The 16,314-nt window shown below is 43.6% G+C and overlaps 1 protein-coding gene across 18 annotated transcripts in view; it reads right to left on the reverse strand.

Annotated features, from left to right (window-relative positions):
- SCMH1 (Scm polycomb group protein homolog 1) overlaps positions 1-16,314 on the reverse strand; it is a 225,002-nt gene that overhangs the window by 19,420 nt on the left and 189,268 nt on the right. For all 18 annotated transcript variants that reach the window (XR_004184447.1, XM_031667500.1, XM_031667486.1 and 15 more), the window contains one exon: positions 1,742-1,942. Coding sequence is in view for 17 of the 18 variants with exons in the window: in XM_031667500.1 (XP_031523360.1) it covers positions 1,742-1,942 (201 nt within the window). In the remaining variant the exon portion in view is untranslated. The remainder of the gene's footprint in view (positions 1-1,741; positions 1,943-16,314) is intronic.

The raw sequence follows: 16,314 nt of genomic DNA on the forward strand, positions 1-16,314 counted from the left end.
ACAGAGAAGCTGGGCAGAACAGTAGAATATAGCCATAGCCAGCAATGGTATGGGTACACAATTTCCGATCTATATAAGGGCACTAGAATTTTAGCAACACTTGGAACTGTTTCATGCTTTGTGTTAGTTTACTTTCTATCATCTTTTTCTGTAAAAATATATCAGCATAATCCTTACAAAGCAAAGACCTGTGCATTTGTCCCTGAGGGCAGCAAGGACTTGGGGATTTGGGGAGATAGGTCATTCTCAAGAACCAATTTTGAGGCAGAAGAAGAACCCTAGAGGGGGTATAGGTGAGAGCAGCTAAAGAGAGGCAGTTAGGCTAGGTTCCTACAGACCACTACACAGAAACAAAGAAGAGACCAAGCAGTAGCCTGGGCCTCAGAAGCAACATAAGGCTTAATTTCCCAGGCACTTCCCAGTTTTCTTCTTCTTCTTTTTTTTTTTTTTTTTTTTTGAGATGGAGTCTTGCTCTGTCACCCAGGCTGGAGTGCAGTGGCACGATCTCGGCTCACTGCAACCTCCGCCTCCCAGGTTCAAGTGATTCTCTTGCCTCAGCCTCCTGAGGATCTGGGACTACAGGCATGCACCACCATGCCTGGCTAATGTTTTGTGTTTTTTTTTTAGTAGAGATGGGGTTTTGCCATGTTGGCCAGGCTGGTCTTGAACTCCTGACCTCAGGTGATCCGCTCGCCTCAGCCTCCCAAAGTGCTGGGATTACAGGTGTGAGCCACTGCACCTGGCCAGTTCCCAGTCTTCTATAATTCCCTGCCTGTCTGCTCCATCTTCCTCACAGTCAATTACTCCCTGGTCTGGGTTCCCACACCACTGTGTACACATTTCCCTATTATAGCACTTCTCACAGTTAGCTATAGCACTTCTCACATACATTCTTCTTTTTCACTGGTATGGAGCCTAAGCTGTCATCTTCTATTCTCCCCTTCTCCTGGCCAGTGTCTGACAATCACCTGATACATAGTAAGGGTTCAATAAATGTTTGCTAAAATAATACAGTCTGGTTATTGATGGGGTCTTCCATGCCAGCTGGGTTTCCTGAAGCTGGTTATTACAGCCTGCTAGGGAGGAGAAGCAGGGGATTATGGAATAGCATCAGTTAAGACTGAAAGGCTCTAGGTCAAGTCTTCATAGGTTTAGTGGCTAAATAGGATTTTGGATTTAGGAAAACTGAAACAGAATCAGGGCACAGTAGAAAAAGTAAGTATTCTGTGAGAGCAAAATATACTGTGCCACTGAATCAAACTCTCATAGCAGTAAAGAAAAAGGAAATGACTTTCCCCAACCACCCTGGGATTTAATTCTCTTCTACTGGGCCTGGTTTAGGACCAGGAAGCTAAGGAGTCAAAGGAATGAGAGAGGAGTTCATTGGTTCCTGAAACCAGGTGGGAGGCTGCAACAGTCTGGAGAAACCCCTCTGCTGCCACAACATAGCCCCCTCTGGATTCTTTCTCCTATACTTTCTGTATGGATAGGCCAATCAGGTAGATGGGGGGAATCAGTTTAGAGGCTCAGTGAAGCAGAATCTGTGGGTATTCTCTTTGGCAGAGGTATGCATAAGGCTCAGAGGGGCTCTTGGGGGGTTGGAGATAAGGAATGGAATACCTTCACATTTTTCCAGAGCCTACAGGTATGAAGTGAGAACCAGGATGCCTTACAAGAAATCAACCAGTTGAGAAGGTGGGTCCTTCTGGCTGGGAGGCAATATGAGCCAAACAGTGCTTACCTGAGATAACCTCACCACCATGGCCTTGCTTGAGGAAGCTGAAGACGGTTTTCTGGTGATAAGCACAGTCGATACAGGCCTGGACAGCCTGCTGCAACACCACAGAGGCACGGGCTGGTCCAAAATGGTCAGGGAGTTGCTGGACCTTCTTCTTATCTAAGTGGGGGCCTGTGCTGCCATTCTTGTTCAAGTAGATACAAACTATGGGAGACAAAGAATCAAAGAAGCTTCAAGAGTCTCTGGGATAGAGAAGTCAGAGAACGGTATCTTATTCCATCTTTTATACCTTGGCCTCTGGTTCCTAACAGAATTCCTAGCAGCTAAGCTGGTGAAATGCTGTGGGAGGTAGAGGTGGAGGGTCAAGAAAAGGCTGTGCCCAGCTACTGCCAACCCAAACTGCATGATCAAAGTCTGTGGGAAGACTGGAAGAGTGGCCCAGACCAAAGGCCAAGACACAGAGTTTGCACTTTGTCTTCTGTGCACTGAAAAGAAAATCTAAACAATTCCCCACTTGTACATACTTCAATTTTTTTGTACTTGGTTGCCTCACATATTCTTTGTACCTCTTACCATATATGTGTAAGGAGCTGTGGGGCAATGGCAATATTAGCAAGGGCATGTGTGTGTGTGTGTGTGTGAATGCATGTGTGTATGTATGTCATTGGATTTAGAATAGTTGCACCATTGATCATTTGCCTTGCTTTCTGTTTTGGGCCTTAAAGTCCCTTTGTTATCTTCTACATCTACATTCATGCCCAAAGAATATAGTAAAAATTTAAAAAAAAAATTGGATTAAAAAAATAAGTTGGGCTGGGCGTGGTGGCTCACGCCTGTAATCCCAGCACTTTGGGAGGCTGAGGCAGGTGGATCATGAGGTCAGGAGTTCGAGACCAGCCTGGCCAAGATGGTGAAACCCCATCTCTACTAAAAATTAAAAAAAAAAAAAAAAAGCTGGGCGTGGTGGCGGGCGCCTGTAATCCCAGCTACTCGGGAGGCTGAGGCAGGAGATCACTTGAACCTGGAAGGCGGAGCTTGCAGTGAGCTGAGATCGCACCACTGCACTCCAGCCTGGGCGACAGAGTGAGACTCAGTCTCAAAAAAAAAAAAAAGAAAAAAAAAAAAAGTTGGGCGCAGTGGCTCACGTCTGTAATCACAGCACTTTGTGAGGCTGAGGCGGGAGGATCACTTAAAGCCAGGAGTTTGAGACCAGCCTGGGCAACACAGTGAGACCACATCTCTACAGAAAATTTGCTAGGTGGCATGTGCCTGTGGTCCCAGCTACTTGGGAGGCTGAGGTGGGAGAACTGCTTGGGCCCAGGAGTTAAAGGCTGCAGTGAGCTGTAATCGTGCCACTGCACTCCAGCCTGGATGACAGAGTGAGACCCTCTAAAAAAAAAAAAGTGAAAAGAGCCTGAGGGTCCCAAGACAGCTAAGCACTCTCCTAGCTACTGGCCTCCACCTGGCACTGCAGTGGGGAAGGGGTGCAGTGGGTATGGGAGACTAAGGCCATCCTAACAGAGTTGTCTCCGGAGTTGTTTTCTCCTCAGGACCCACAGCAACCTGGTCAGGAATGACATTTTCTCCCCCATATGCTTTCCCGTTTCCCATTTGAGTAGTGAGTACTCTTCTTTCTTGTGTGGTTGTGGCTCACTAGCTGAAGGGGTAGAAGGGCAAAAGTCTCTTTGCTATTAAAGGTAGAAAAGATAAGAGCAGTAGCTGTGTGGCCTGTGGATGGACTGTTGTTCTCTTTGGGTCTCAGGTTCACCGCCTGAAAAATGAAGTGACTGAGCCAGATGCTCTCTGAGGATTCTCCACCTTCATAATTCTAATTCTAAGGAGAACCAACATGGACAGAAGAAATGGAAAACAGAAAGTAGGGAGGTGGTATGTGGGAAGTGACAGGAGAAACATAAAAACAAAAAAGAAGAAAAGGGTAAACAAGATGAATTGAACAAATACATTTAACTATGTTCTCTCCAAAAACTCACTAAAATGAGCCAGATAAGAGAGGAGATGACAATAAAATTTAGGAAAGTAGAAAGCAGACTGGAAAGGTAGTGACTGACTCAACAGACCCAACAAAGCTGCATACCTTAAAGTAGCAGTGGGGAGTGATGAGAACCACGCTCTCATAATTTGCAAAAGGCCTAAGAACTGGCAGAGTTGGTGCCTCTGGAGGTGAGTGTGAGGTAGATCTAATAAAATAAGGATTAACTGAAGTCTTTTAAGAAACAGAATTTTCACATCTAGTAATGTGGCTCTTTTACTGAAATAACTAAAAATGCAGGAACCCAGAGAGATAAGAAGAGTAATAAACAAAAACAAGTGTCTACAAAAAGACACCTATAAGAATGTTCATAATAGTTTATTCATAATAACCCCAAACTAGAACCAACCCAAATATCCACCAAAAAGAGAAGATATACAAATTGTGGTACAGTCATACGCCACATAATGACATTTTGGTCAATGGCAGACTGCATATATGATAGTGGTCTCATAGGAGCTGAAAAATTCCTATCACCTAGTGACCTTGTAGCCAATGTAAAGTCATAGCATAATGCATTACTCGTGTGTCTGTGAGGAAGCTGGTGTAAACAAACCTAGTGCACTACCAGGCATATAAAAAAGTATAGCATATAGGATTATGTAGAGTACATAATACTTGGTAACATAATAAATGACTATGTTACTGATTTGTGTATTTAGTATACTTCTTATCATTATTGTAGAGTGTACTCCTACTTATTAAAAAAGTTAAGTGTAAAACACCCTCAGGCAGGTCCTTCAGGAGGTATTCCAGGAGAAAGCATTGTTATCACAGGATGACAGCTCCATGCATGTTATTGTCCCTGAAGACCTTCCAGTGGGACAAGATATGGAGATAGGAAACAGTGACACTGATGATCCTGATCTTGTGTAGGCCTAGGCTAATGTGTGTGTATGTCTTGGGTTTTAACAAAAAAGTTTAAAAAGTAAAAGAATAAAATAAATCTAAAAGTTTTTTAAATAGAAAAAAGCTTATAAAAATAAAATATTTTTGTACAGCTGTAAAGTATGTATGTATTTTAAGCTAAGTGTTATTAAAAGTCAAAAAGTTAAAAAGTTTATAATGTAAAAAAGTTACAGTACGCTAAGGTTAATTTATTGTTGAAGAAAATTAAAAAAATTTAGTGTAGCCAAAGTGTACAGTGTTTATAAAGTCTACAGTAGTGTACAGTAATGTCCTAGGCCTTCACATTCACTCACCACTCATTTACCACTCACTCAGAGCAACATCTAGTATTGCAAGCTCCATTCATGGTAAGTACCCTGTATAGGTGTACCATTCAAAAAATCTTTTAAATCATAATTTTACTGTATCCTCTTTATCTTTATGCATATGTAGATACACAAATATTTACCATTGTGCTACAACTGCCTATAGCACAGTAACATACTGTACAGGTTTGTAGCCTAGGAGCAATAGGCTATACCATCTAGGTTTGAGTAAGTACACTATGACAGGGGTCCCCAACCCCCAGGCTGAAGACCAATACAGGGGTCCACAGCCTGTTAGGAAAGGGGCTGCACAGCAGGAGTTGAGCAGCAGGCGAGTGAGCACTACTACCTCCTGTCAGATCAGCAGTGGCATTAAATCCTCATAGGAGCATGAACCCTATTGTAAACTGCGCATGTGAGGGATCTAGGTTGTGTGCTCCTTATGAGAATCTAATTAATGGCTGATGATATGAGATGGAACAATTTCATCCTGAAACCATCCCCCCTGCCCCTGGTTCATGGTCCATGTCTTCCACAAAACCAGTCCCTGGTGCCAAAAAGGTTGAAGATCGACGCACTATGATGTTCACAAAATGAGGATATTGGCTAATGATGCATTTCTCTGATCATATCCCCGTGATTAAGCAATATGTGAGTGTATATTCATTTAATGGAATATTGCTTGGCAGTAAAAAAGAAGGAACTACTGATAGGCACAAGAACATGGGTGCTTTTTAAAACATTGAGTGAAATAAACCAGATACAAAAGAGTACATATAGTATGATTCATTTATACTAAGTTCAAGAATAGGGAAGTCTGATCTATGGTGATAAAAATCAGAATAAAGGTGGAAGTGGAGACCAACTGTAAGGAGGCATTAGGGAACTTCAGGGGTGGCAGAAATGTCTTCTGTCTTGCTTGGAGTTGTAGTTACATGGGTGCTTAAAACTCATTAAAGTGTACGGTTTTTTTTTTTTTTTTTTTCCCCCTTGAGATGGAGTCTCTCTCTGTTGCTCAGGCTAGAGTGCAGTAGTGCAATCTTGGCTTACTGCAACCCCTGCCTCGCGGGTTTAAGCGATTCTCCTGCCTCAGCCTCCTGAGTAGTTGGGATTACAGGCATGCACCATCATGTGAGGCTAATTTTTATATTTTTAGTAGAGATGGGGTTTCACCATATTGGTCAGGCTGGTCTTGAACTCCTGACCTCATGATCTGCCTGCCTTGGCCTCCCAAAGTGCTGGGATTACAGGTGTGAGCCAACGTGCCCAGCCAAATTGTACGCTTAAGATCTGTACATTTCACTAAATGTAGAAACTTTACCTCAGTTAAAATACACAAAAAGGAAATAATATAACTAGTCTGGTGATGATTTTAAAAAATTCTACATGGATTAAATGATGAAATATAAAAGGCAAAACTATAAAGCCTTTAGACTATGCGGAAACAACACTGTACCAGTTTCTGGGCCCAAGGATTAAGAAACTGACAACTTCTACTTCCTGTTTCTTGGGACATTTGCTTTGAGACCCCAACTAACATGTGTGAGGAAGCAAAGCCACCCTGTAGGGAGGTCAATTTGGAGATAAATCAACAGCCAGAACCAGCTGGTTGGCCATGTGGTGAAAGTGGATCCTTCAGTCCTAGTCAAGCCACCCCAGCTGATGCTGCATGCAACAGAGACAAACTGTCTCCACCCAGGCCTGCCCACATTGTTGTTTTAAACCATGAAATTTTGTGGTGGTTTGTTACATGGCAAAAGATTATTGGGACAGATTCTGGTACCAGAAATAGGGTGCTGCAGTAACAAAAGTCTGACACACATGGCATTGGCTCTGGACCTGGGCAGCAGAAAGAAGCATAAAGGACCATAGAGAGTGTCAGTGAAAACGGAAGGAGCCTCGAGGAGAGTTTTAATGGAAGCCTAAAGGGTCTCAATGAGGCTGTCAGTGAAGGTTTAAGGGAAAGTGAAGAAAATCTTATTGGGAGATCAATGAAAGGGGAAGTGTTGAAAGTCTGATAAGATTGTTGCCTACAGTAACATGGAAATAAGAAATATACCTGATGAACTCAAGGAAATAGCTAAGGAGATTTCCAGACAAAGTAATGAAAGTATCACCTGGCTTCTCCCTGCTTATGATAAAATGCAAGACGAGAGATGAGCTTCAAAACATGTACACACCCCTCCACATACCCCCAGGACTTGCAGAATTTACAAATAAAATTTCTTCTTATTTTCAGTCTCTCTCTAAGGCAAAAAACTATAAATTATAAAAGGGTTTTTACTCTAGAAAAGGACAGTAAAATTCTTTAAGATATAAGAAAGATGTAAGACTGTTCAGACTTTCAGGCCTAAAAGGTTCTCTAAGAATCTTAAGGGCAAGCCTCATGGGTTTTTAAGAATCTTAAGAGTATTGTCCTACAGCGCTTTTCATTAAAAGACTTGTAGTTGTGGCTTTTGTCTAATGAAGTGAACTCTGATAGTTCAAAGAAAACCCCTCAAATTTCTTTTGTTTTAAATTAGAGACAGGGTCTTGCTCTGTCATCCAGGCTGGAGTACAGTGGCATGCATGATCATAGCTCACTGCCACCTCAGCCTCCAGGGCTCAATCAGTCCTCCCACCTCAGCCTCCTGAGTAGCTGGTACCACAGGCGTGCATCATCATGCCCAACTAATTTTTACTTTGTTGTAGAGAAGGGTTCTCACTATGTTGCCCACGCTGGTCTTGAACACATGGGCTCAAGGAATCCTCCCACCTTGGCCTCCCAAAGTGGTGGCATTACGGGTGTGAGCCACTGCGCCTAGCTGAAAAACCTCTCAAATTTCTAAGACAATCATTCTGGCAGAAGCATTGACAGCTTGGACTAAGAGCAAGAAAGATGGTACAAAATGGAAAAAATCATTTGGATGCCCAACCTTATACAGGCAGGAAGAAAACTAAAAAGGCAATCTCAGTTTTCTTATGAAAAAGAAAAGATGATTCAGAGGATAAAACCAAGACACATGGAAAACAACTCCCAGAAAGTCACACTGGACCTAATTAAGGAGTTGGCCAACATGTGCCCAGTTGGATTTCAGAATTTCTTTTCTTTCTTTTTTTTTTTTTTGAGACGGAGTCTCACTGTCACCCAAGCTGGAGTGCAGTGGTGCGATTTCAGCTCACCGCAAGCTCCGCCTCCCGGGTTCACGCCATTCTCCTGCCTCAGCCTCCTGAGTACTGGGGACTACTCAGGAGTAGTCCTGCCACCACGCCTGGCTAACTTTTTGTATTTTTAGTAGAGATGGGGTTTCACCGTTTTAGCCAGACCTCATGATCTGCCTGCCTCGGCCTCCCAAAGTGCTGCAATTACAGGTGTAAGTCACCGTACCCGGCCCCAGAATTTCTATACATCAGTGACTGCTGCATGTCTTCAGGTTTCCTCCCTTTAGAAAAGAAAGTATCCATAAAAATTACCTCGTGTCTGTTGCACCACTGTGTGTTAGGTAGGTAGTGAGCAGACAACTTTTTTCTTTAGTTCACAGGTCATCAGGACAAGAAGAACCACACTGAAGGAGGTATCCTTGACAAACCACACCTAAGAGGCCTCGTGTACTGGGACCTGATTTAGATGATGAGATCCTAGACCTTCCTTGAGCCTACTGGTGTAAAAGAATGAGACTTCTGATGGGGAATCTTGTGAAGGCAAGAATAAATTCTGCAAGTGGGAAAAATGTTAATAATCCATGTCCAGAGAATAGAGAGGTAGTTTTAAAATACGGCCCATAATTATTTGACCCTCTTCCTATTGAGAGGTGCGGTCTATTCCTCTCCCCTTGAATCTAGGCTCTGGGACTGACTGATCAACAGAATATGGTGGCAATGATGCTATGCTAAGTTTGAGGCTCAGGCCCTAAGAAAATGGTAGCTTCCACTTCCTATCTCTTGAGAAACTTGCTCTAGGAACCTAGCCACCATAGTATGGCAAAGCCCAAGCTATCCTTTGGTGAGAACCAACAGGCAGCACGAGTTTTGCTAGTTATGTGAATGGAATTATCATAAGCCCCAATTGAGCTACCCCAACTGATGCCATGTGGCGCAGATATGAGTTGTATTCATTTTAATATAGAATATATTGATCTTTTCCTTTATAGTTTATGCTTATTGTCTTATTTTAAAAATCCTTCCCAATCTTGAGGTCATAAGGATATCTGTGTATACTGTCATTTTTTTTTTTTTACTAGATCCACTAAATCAGAATTTATTTTTCTGATTTAATTGGAGGTTATTAAAAAAATTCAGAGAAGGGTCTGGCACATAAGGAGTCTGGAAGTTGCCACTCCATCCTAACAACTAGTAAAAAGCTGAATAAGCTGAAAAGTCAACAATCCTTAGATCTGTCAGAGAAGTAAGATCTCAGGGCAAACTATTAGCCCCCAAATCTGAAGAGACAGACAGGTGAATAAGCCGAAGTCTCTGGAACCAGTGCTAGGGTAGGAAAACCTAAACTGTACTTAATGACTTGTCAGAGGCTCAGTGTGAAGAAGTTTGAGGTTAAAACTCCAGGGAGTCCCAGTCACTGGGGAGGAGGGGGAAACTTTTGTGAGTTTTGCCTCCAGGAGCTCAACCAGATTCTCACAGTAAATATAAGAGAAAAATACCCTCACGCTTCTGGCAGGGAGAGGGGAAAAGGAACATTTTGAAATATACTACAGCACTCTGTTCTCAACAAGGTCTTCCCTCAGGAGAAACTATTTTACCACAGCCTAAACTATTAGGGATTTTTCAGAGCCTAACTGATCTGGAAGAAGAGAAATAATCAACTCCAGCCAACGCTAGCCTTCCATTCCAAAGTAGAGAAATACTGCACTCCAGGCCATTCTATCCAACCCAAAGAAGTGGGGGTGGGGACCAGAAGCACTTGTTAAGTTCACAGTCCAGGGGCAAAGGCTCACTGAAAGACTGAGATTTAGTCACAGGACTGTAGAATGCTTCCCATTTCTCCACATCACTAAAGACCTATTTACCGTGGCTTTTTTTTTTTTTTTTGTATTTTATTTTTGAGACAGAATCTCACTCTGTTGCCCACGCTGGAGTGCAGTGGCATGATCTCAGCTCCCTGCAACCTCCACCTCCCAAGTTCAAGTGATTCTCCTGCCTCAGCCTCCACAACCATGCCTGGCAATTTTTTTTTTTGTTTGTTTGTACTTTTAGTAGAGATGAGGTTTTGCCATGTTGCCAGGCTGGCCTCAAACTCCTAAGTGATCTGCCCGCCTTGGCCTCCCAAAGTGCTGGGATTGCAGGCATGAGCCACTGCGCCTGGCCCTACCATGGTCCCTTTTACCCAGTACATCATGTCCAGTTATCCTTGAGGTATACTCAAGGACAAAAAACACTGTTTGAAGAAAAAGCGCACACTCATATGGCAGGGATGCTGGAATTATCAGACTGGGAATTTAAAACAACTATGATTAACATGCTGGGGGCTCTAATGAATAAAGTAGACAGCATGCAAGAACAGATGGGCAATGTAAGCAGAGAGATGGAAATTCCAAGAAAAAATAAAAAAGAAACACCAGAGATCAAAAATAATGTAACAGAAATAAAGAATGGGCTGGGCACGGTGGCTCACGCCTAGCACTTTGTGGGGGTCAAGGCCAGTGGATTGCTTGAGCCCAAGAGTTCAAGACCAGCCTGGGCAACATGGCAAAACCTCGTCTCTACTAAAATTACAAAAAATTTAGCCAGGTGCGGTGGCGTGTGCCTGTAGTCCCAGCTACTCAGGAGGCTGAGGTGGGAGGATTACCTGAGCCTGGGAAGTTGAGGCTGCAGTGAGCTGTGACTGCACACTGCCCTCCAGCCTGAGAGACAGAGGGAGACCCTGTCTCAAAAAAAAGAAAAATGAAATGAAGAATGCCTTTCATTGGCCCATTATTAGGTTAAACATGGCTAAGGGAAGAATTGCTGCATTTGAGCATGATAACTGAATGAGTGACTGAAGAAATAGTCTCAATCCATCAAGGTTTATTAAGCCAGCTCCGGAGAATGTCTGGGGAAAATACGAGTCACAGACACATCTGTGGGTGTTCCAAAGAGACTTTCAGGATTTTAGTATTTATACATTTCTTTCTTATTTTTGTTTTTATTGAGACAGAGTCTCGCTCTGTCACCCAGGATGGAGTGCAGTGGCACAATCTCGGCTCACTGCAACCTCCGCCTCCCAGGGTCAAGCAATTCTCCTGCTTCAGCCTCCTGAGTTGATGGGACTACAGGTGCGTGCCACCACACCTGGCTAATTATTTGTGTATTTAGTAGAGATGGGGTTTCACCGTGTTAGCCAGGATGGTCTCGATCTCCTGACCTCGTGATCCGCCCACCTCAGCCTCCCAAAGTGCTGGGATTACAGGCATGAGCCACCATGTTCGGCCTTATTTATACATTTTCTTAAAGGAGGGCAGGTAGGTGGTAAGGGGAATGGTTACATTCTTGTGAGACTTTAGTAAGTGCTTGGCAAATCTACATTTTACACAAGATAAGGTGAATGTTTGAAGAGCAAAAACGGAGTAAAGTAAGAATCAATTATGCAGACATCTCTGGGTTGGTGGAGGAATGACTGGTCCCCTTTGTCTTTGTTCTGCACCTGAGAAGACATGATACTGACATTATCAGTGTGGAGTTTAAGAGCTAGACTTGGCCGGGCGCGGTGGCTCAAGCCTGTAATCCCAGCACTTTGGGAGGCCGAGGCGGGCGGATCACGAGGTCAGGAGATCGAGACCATCCTGGCTAACATGGTGAAACCCCGTCTCTACTAAAAATACAAAAAACTAGCCGGGCGTGGTGGCGGGCGCCTGTAGTCCCAGCTACTCGGAGGCTGAGGCAGGAGAATGGCCTGAACCTGGGAGGCGGAGCTTGCAGTGAGCCGAGATCGCGCCACTGCACTCCAGCCTGGGTGACACAGCGCGAGACTCCGTCTCAAAAAAAAAAAAAAAAAAAAAAAGAGCTAGACTTAGATTGTAGACCTAAAGTTGCAGCTGGTGTGTCCTTGCTTATGGGAGACCATCAAAGAGTTTACTTGTGAATGATCTGTGCAGGCAGTCCTTCATGGATGCCTGAGGCTTTTACCTTTCCTTTGGGGATCTGGCTAATGCATAATGCTAGTAACAGCTATTCATCTGGAAGATGGTGTTACATGGCTTAGCCCCCAGGTTTACCCTTCCCTGTTGCATAAGTGATACAGACAGGAGACAGGGAAATACTGGGTAGAAGAAGGCAGATCCCTGGCAAAGGCCCCACCCCCAAGCCTGGAAACCCACAGCACTAAATGGGAACAGGCATTCCTGTTTTGGTGCCCAAATGTTGCCTTTTGGCCTGCCATGCCCCCTTATCCTGTACCCATATAAACCCCACACCCCAGGATCCATGAGCAGACGAGCTGATGAGCAGAAGAGTGGCAGAATGGCACAGCAGAGAAGGAGGGAAGAGAAGGAGCATCTGAACGTCGAGAGGCATTTGGCTGGGGATGGTCAGACAGGAGATTGGCTGCTGGACAGCCAAACTCCAGGAAGATCATCTTCCCACTCCATTCCCTTTCCAACTCCCCATTCATCCCGCTGAGAGCCACCTCCACCACTCAGTAAAACCCCCACATTCACCATTCTTCAAGTCTGTGTGTGACCTGATTCTTCCTGGATGCCAGACAAGAACCTGGGTACCAAGAGGGTACTGAGCTGGTTTACACTTAAGCCATCTGTGGATGGCAGAGCTAAAGCACAGCAGCATGCCCATGGGGGCTTACAGGCACCCACCCTTAGATGCTACTGTGGGGCCAGTGCCCCAAAAGTGCACACCCAGGCTCTTGCACTTGCCCATCTACGTGTTCCCCCTCCTGTAAGGGGTTTGAGTGCACGGCACTGAAAAGACAAGCCACACCCCTATCACATGTCCTACAAGGTAGGTCAGGGAACTCTCCCGTTTCATAAAGAATTTAGGGGGTCCAGAGAATTTCTAATTTTCCTTTACAAAGGTATCTCAAGGGAAGGAAACTCCCAAAATTAAAAGCAAAGAGAAAAAAGATGGAAAAAAACCCATAACAGAATGTTCAAGAACTGTGGGATAATTATAATAGACGTAATCTATATATAATGGTGATACTAGAAGGAGAAGAAAAAGAGAAATAAATTGAAGCGATAATAACTGAGAATTTACCCAAATTAATGCCACACACCAAATCCCAGATTCAGGAAGCTCAGAGAACACCAAGCAGGAAAAATGCCAAAAAACCCTGACATCTACACCTAGGCATATCATTTTCAAAGTATAAAAAATATTGAAAGAGGCTAGAGGAAAAAAATACTTTACCTATAGAGGGGCAAAGACAAGAATTATATCCAATGTCTCATAAGAAACCATGCAAGCAAGAAAAGAGTGAAATATTTAAAGTGCTGAGAGGAAAAAACCCACAGACCTAAAGCTCTGTACCCTGCAAAACTGTTCTTCAAATGTGAGGGAGAAAAAAAAAGACAAAGAAAAATTGAGGGAGTGTGTTGCCAGTAGACCTGCCTTGTAAGAAATGTTAAAAGAGGTTCTTCAGAAAGATGGAAAATGATAGAGATCAGAAACTTGGATCTTGGATCTATATGAAGAAAGGAAGAGCATCAAAGAAGAAATAAGTAAAGACAAAATTATAACTTTTTTTTCCTTTTTTTTCTTTTTTTGAGACAGGGTCTCACTCTGTCACCTAGGTTAGAGTGCAGTGGTGCTATCATAGCTCACTGCAGCCTCAATCTCTCAGGCTCAAGTGATCCTCCCGCCTCAGTCTTCTGAGTAGCTTAGGGCTACAGGCATGCACCACTATGCTTAATTTTTTAACTTTTATTTTTAGTAGAGAAGTCTTGCTACATTGTTGCCTAGGTGCCAAGACCTTGTTGCCAAGGTCCTGCTATGTTGTTGGTGACTCCTGAGCTCAAGTGATCAATCCTCCCAACTTGGCCTCCCAAAGTACTGAGATTAAAGGTGTTAGCCACTGTGCCTGGCCTATTTTTCTTAATCTTAATTCATCTGAAACCACCATTGCAAAAATTGTAATAGTAAGAAAATATGACAGTGAAAGAGATATGATCTAATCAACTCCTATCTTATCTTTAACCTCCAAACTGCCCTTAATCATTCCTGGGCGGCCGGGCGCGGTGGCTCAAGCCTGTAATCCCAGCACTTTGGGAGGCCGAGACGGGCGGATCACGAGGTCAGGAGATCGAGACCATCCTGGCTAACACGGTGAAACCCCGTCTCTATTAAGAAATACAAAAAACTAGCCGGGCGAGGTGGCGGGCGCCTGTAGTCCCAGCTACTCGGGAGGCTGAGGCCAGAGAATGGCGTGAACCCGGGAGGCGGAGCTCGCAGTGAGCTGAGATCCGGCCACTGCAGTCCAGCCTGGGTGACAGAGCGAGACTCCGTCTCAAAAAAAAAAAAAAAAAAAAAAAAATCATTCCTGGGCTTGGGGCAAGCTAACTTTGGGAGACATTTAGTTTATAGTTTAAACGATAATAGCCTTTCCCCAAAACTAAACTGTCTTTGTAAAGCTAATGAAAGATCACCAGGTTAGAAGGACGAGAGGAGCTTGAACTCTGCTAAGGTGTAAATGTAAATGATTATTTTAAAAAATTAAAAAAACAACAAAAACCAAGACCCAAGTTTATGTTGTCTACCAGAAACCTACTTTAAAGATAAAGACATACATAGATTAAAAGTAAATGGGTAAAGAAAGATATACCATGCTAACACTAATCAAAAGAAAGCTGTAGTAGCTATATTAACTTCAGACAGCATAGACTTCACAGCAAGGAAAATTATCAGGGAAAGACAGGGGTATTACATAATAAGGGGCCAATTCTCCAAGAAGACATATCATTCCTTAATGTGTGCATACCTAACAACAGAGTGTCAGATATATGAGGCAAAAACAAACAGATCTGCAAGGAGAAACAGAGAAATCCACTATTATAGTTGGAGACTATAACACCCCCCATCAGAAATGGACACATCAAACAGGCATAAAATCATAAGGACATAATTGAACTCAATAGCCCCTCAATCAACTGAAATATAGTTGGCATCTACTGACTACTTCATCCAGCAACAGCAGGATACATATTCTTTTCAAGCTCACATAGAACATTCAGCAAGATAGATCACATGCTGGACCAAAAAACACACCTGAATATTTTTTTTTAAATTTTAAAAATTTTCTCATTTTTATTATTATTATTTTTTGAGACAGGGTCTCACTCTTTCACACAGGTTGGAGTACAGTTGTGTGATTTTGGCTCACTGCAACTTCTGTCTCCCAGGTTCAAGCGATCCTCACACTTCAGCCTCCTGAGTAGCTAGGACCACAGGTGCGTGCCACCACACCTGGCTAATTGTTTGAATTTTTGGTAGAGACAGGGTTTCACCACGTTGCCCAAGCTGGTCTCAACTCCTGAGCTCAAGTGATCCACTGGCCTCAGCCTCCCAAAGTGCTGGGATTACAGGCATGAGCCACTGCACCCAGCCTGAACAAATTTTAAAAGAATAATCATATGATGTCTTCTTTCAGAACACAACAGAATGATACATGAAAAAAATCACCAAACAGTTAAGAGATTAAACAATGCACTTCTAAATAACACACAGGTTAAAGAAGAAATAACAGGAGAAATTTAAAAAATATTTGGAAATGGCCAAGCGCGGTGGTTCATGCCTGTAATCCTAGCAATTTGGGAGGCCAAGATGGGTGGATCACTTGATGTAAGGAGTTTGAATCCAGCCTGACCAACATGTTAAAACCCTGTCTCTACTAAAAGTATTTTAAAATTAGGCTGGGCACGTTGGCTTACGCCTGTAATCCCAGCACTTTGGGAGGCCTAGGAGGGCAGATCACGAGGTCAGGAGTTCGAGACCAGCCTGGCCAACATGGTGAAACCCCATCTCTACTAAAAATACAAAAATTAGCTGGGCATGGTGGCGCATGCCTGTAATCCTAGCTACTCTAGAGGTTGAAGAAGGAGAATTGCTTGAACCCGGGAGGCAGAGGTTGCAGTGAGCTGAGATTGGGCCACTGCACTCCAGCCTGAGGGACAGAGCGAGACTCCGTCTCAGGAAAAAAAAAGAAAAAAAGAAAAAATTAGCCAGGTGTGGTGGCATGCGCCCAGCTACTTGGGAAGCTGAGGCAGGAGAATTGCTTGAAGACAGGAGGTGGAGGTTGCAGTGAGCCGAGATCACACCACTGCACTCCAGCCTGGGCGACAGTGTGAGACTCCATCTCGGAAAAAAAAAAAATGGAACTAAATGAAAATGAA

The sequence above is a fragment of the Papio anubis genome, chromosome 1 (genome assembly GCF_008728515.1).
Source record: "Papio anubis isolate 15944 chromosome 1, Panubis1.0, whole genome shotgun sequence".
In the NCBI taxonomy this organism is placed as follows: Eukaryota; Metazoa; Chordata; class Mammalia; order Primates; family Cercopithecidae; genus Papio; species Papio anubis.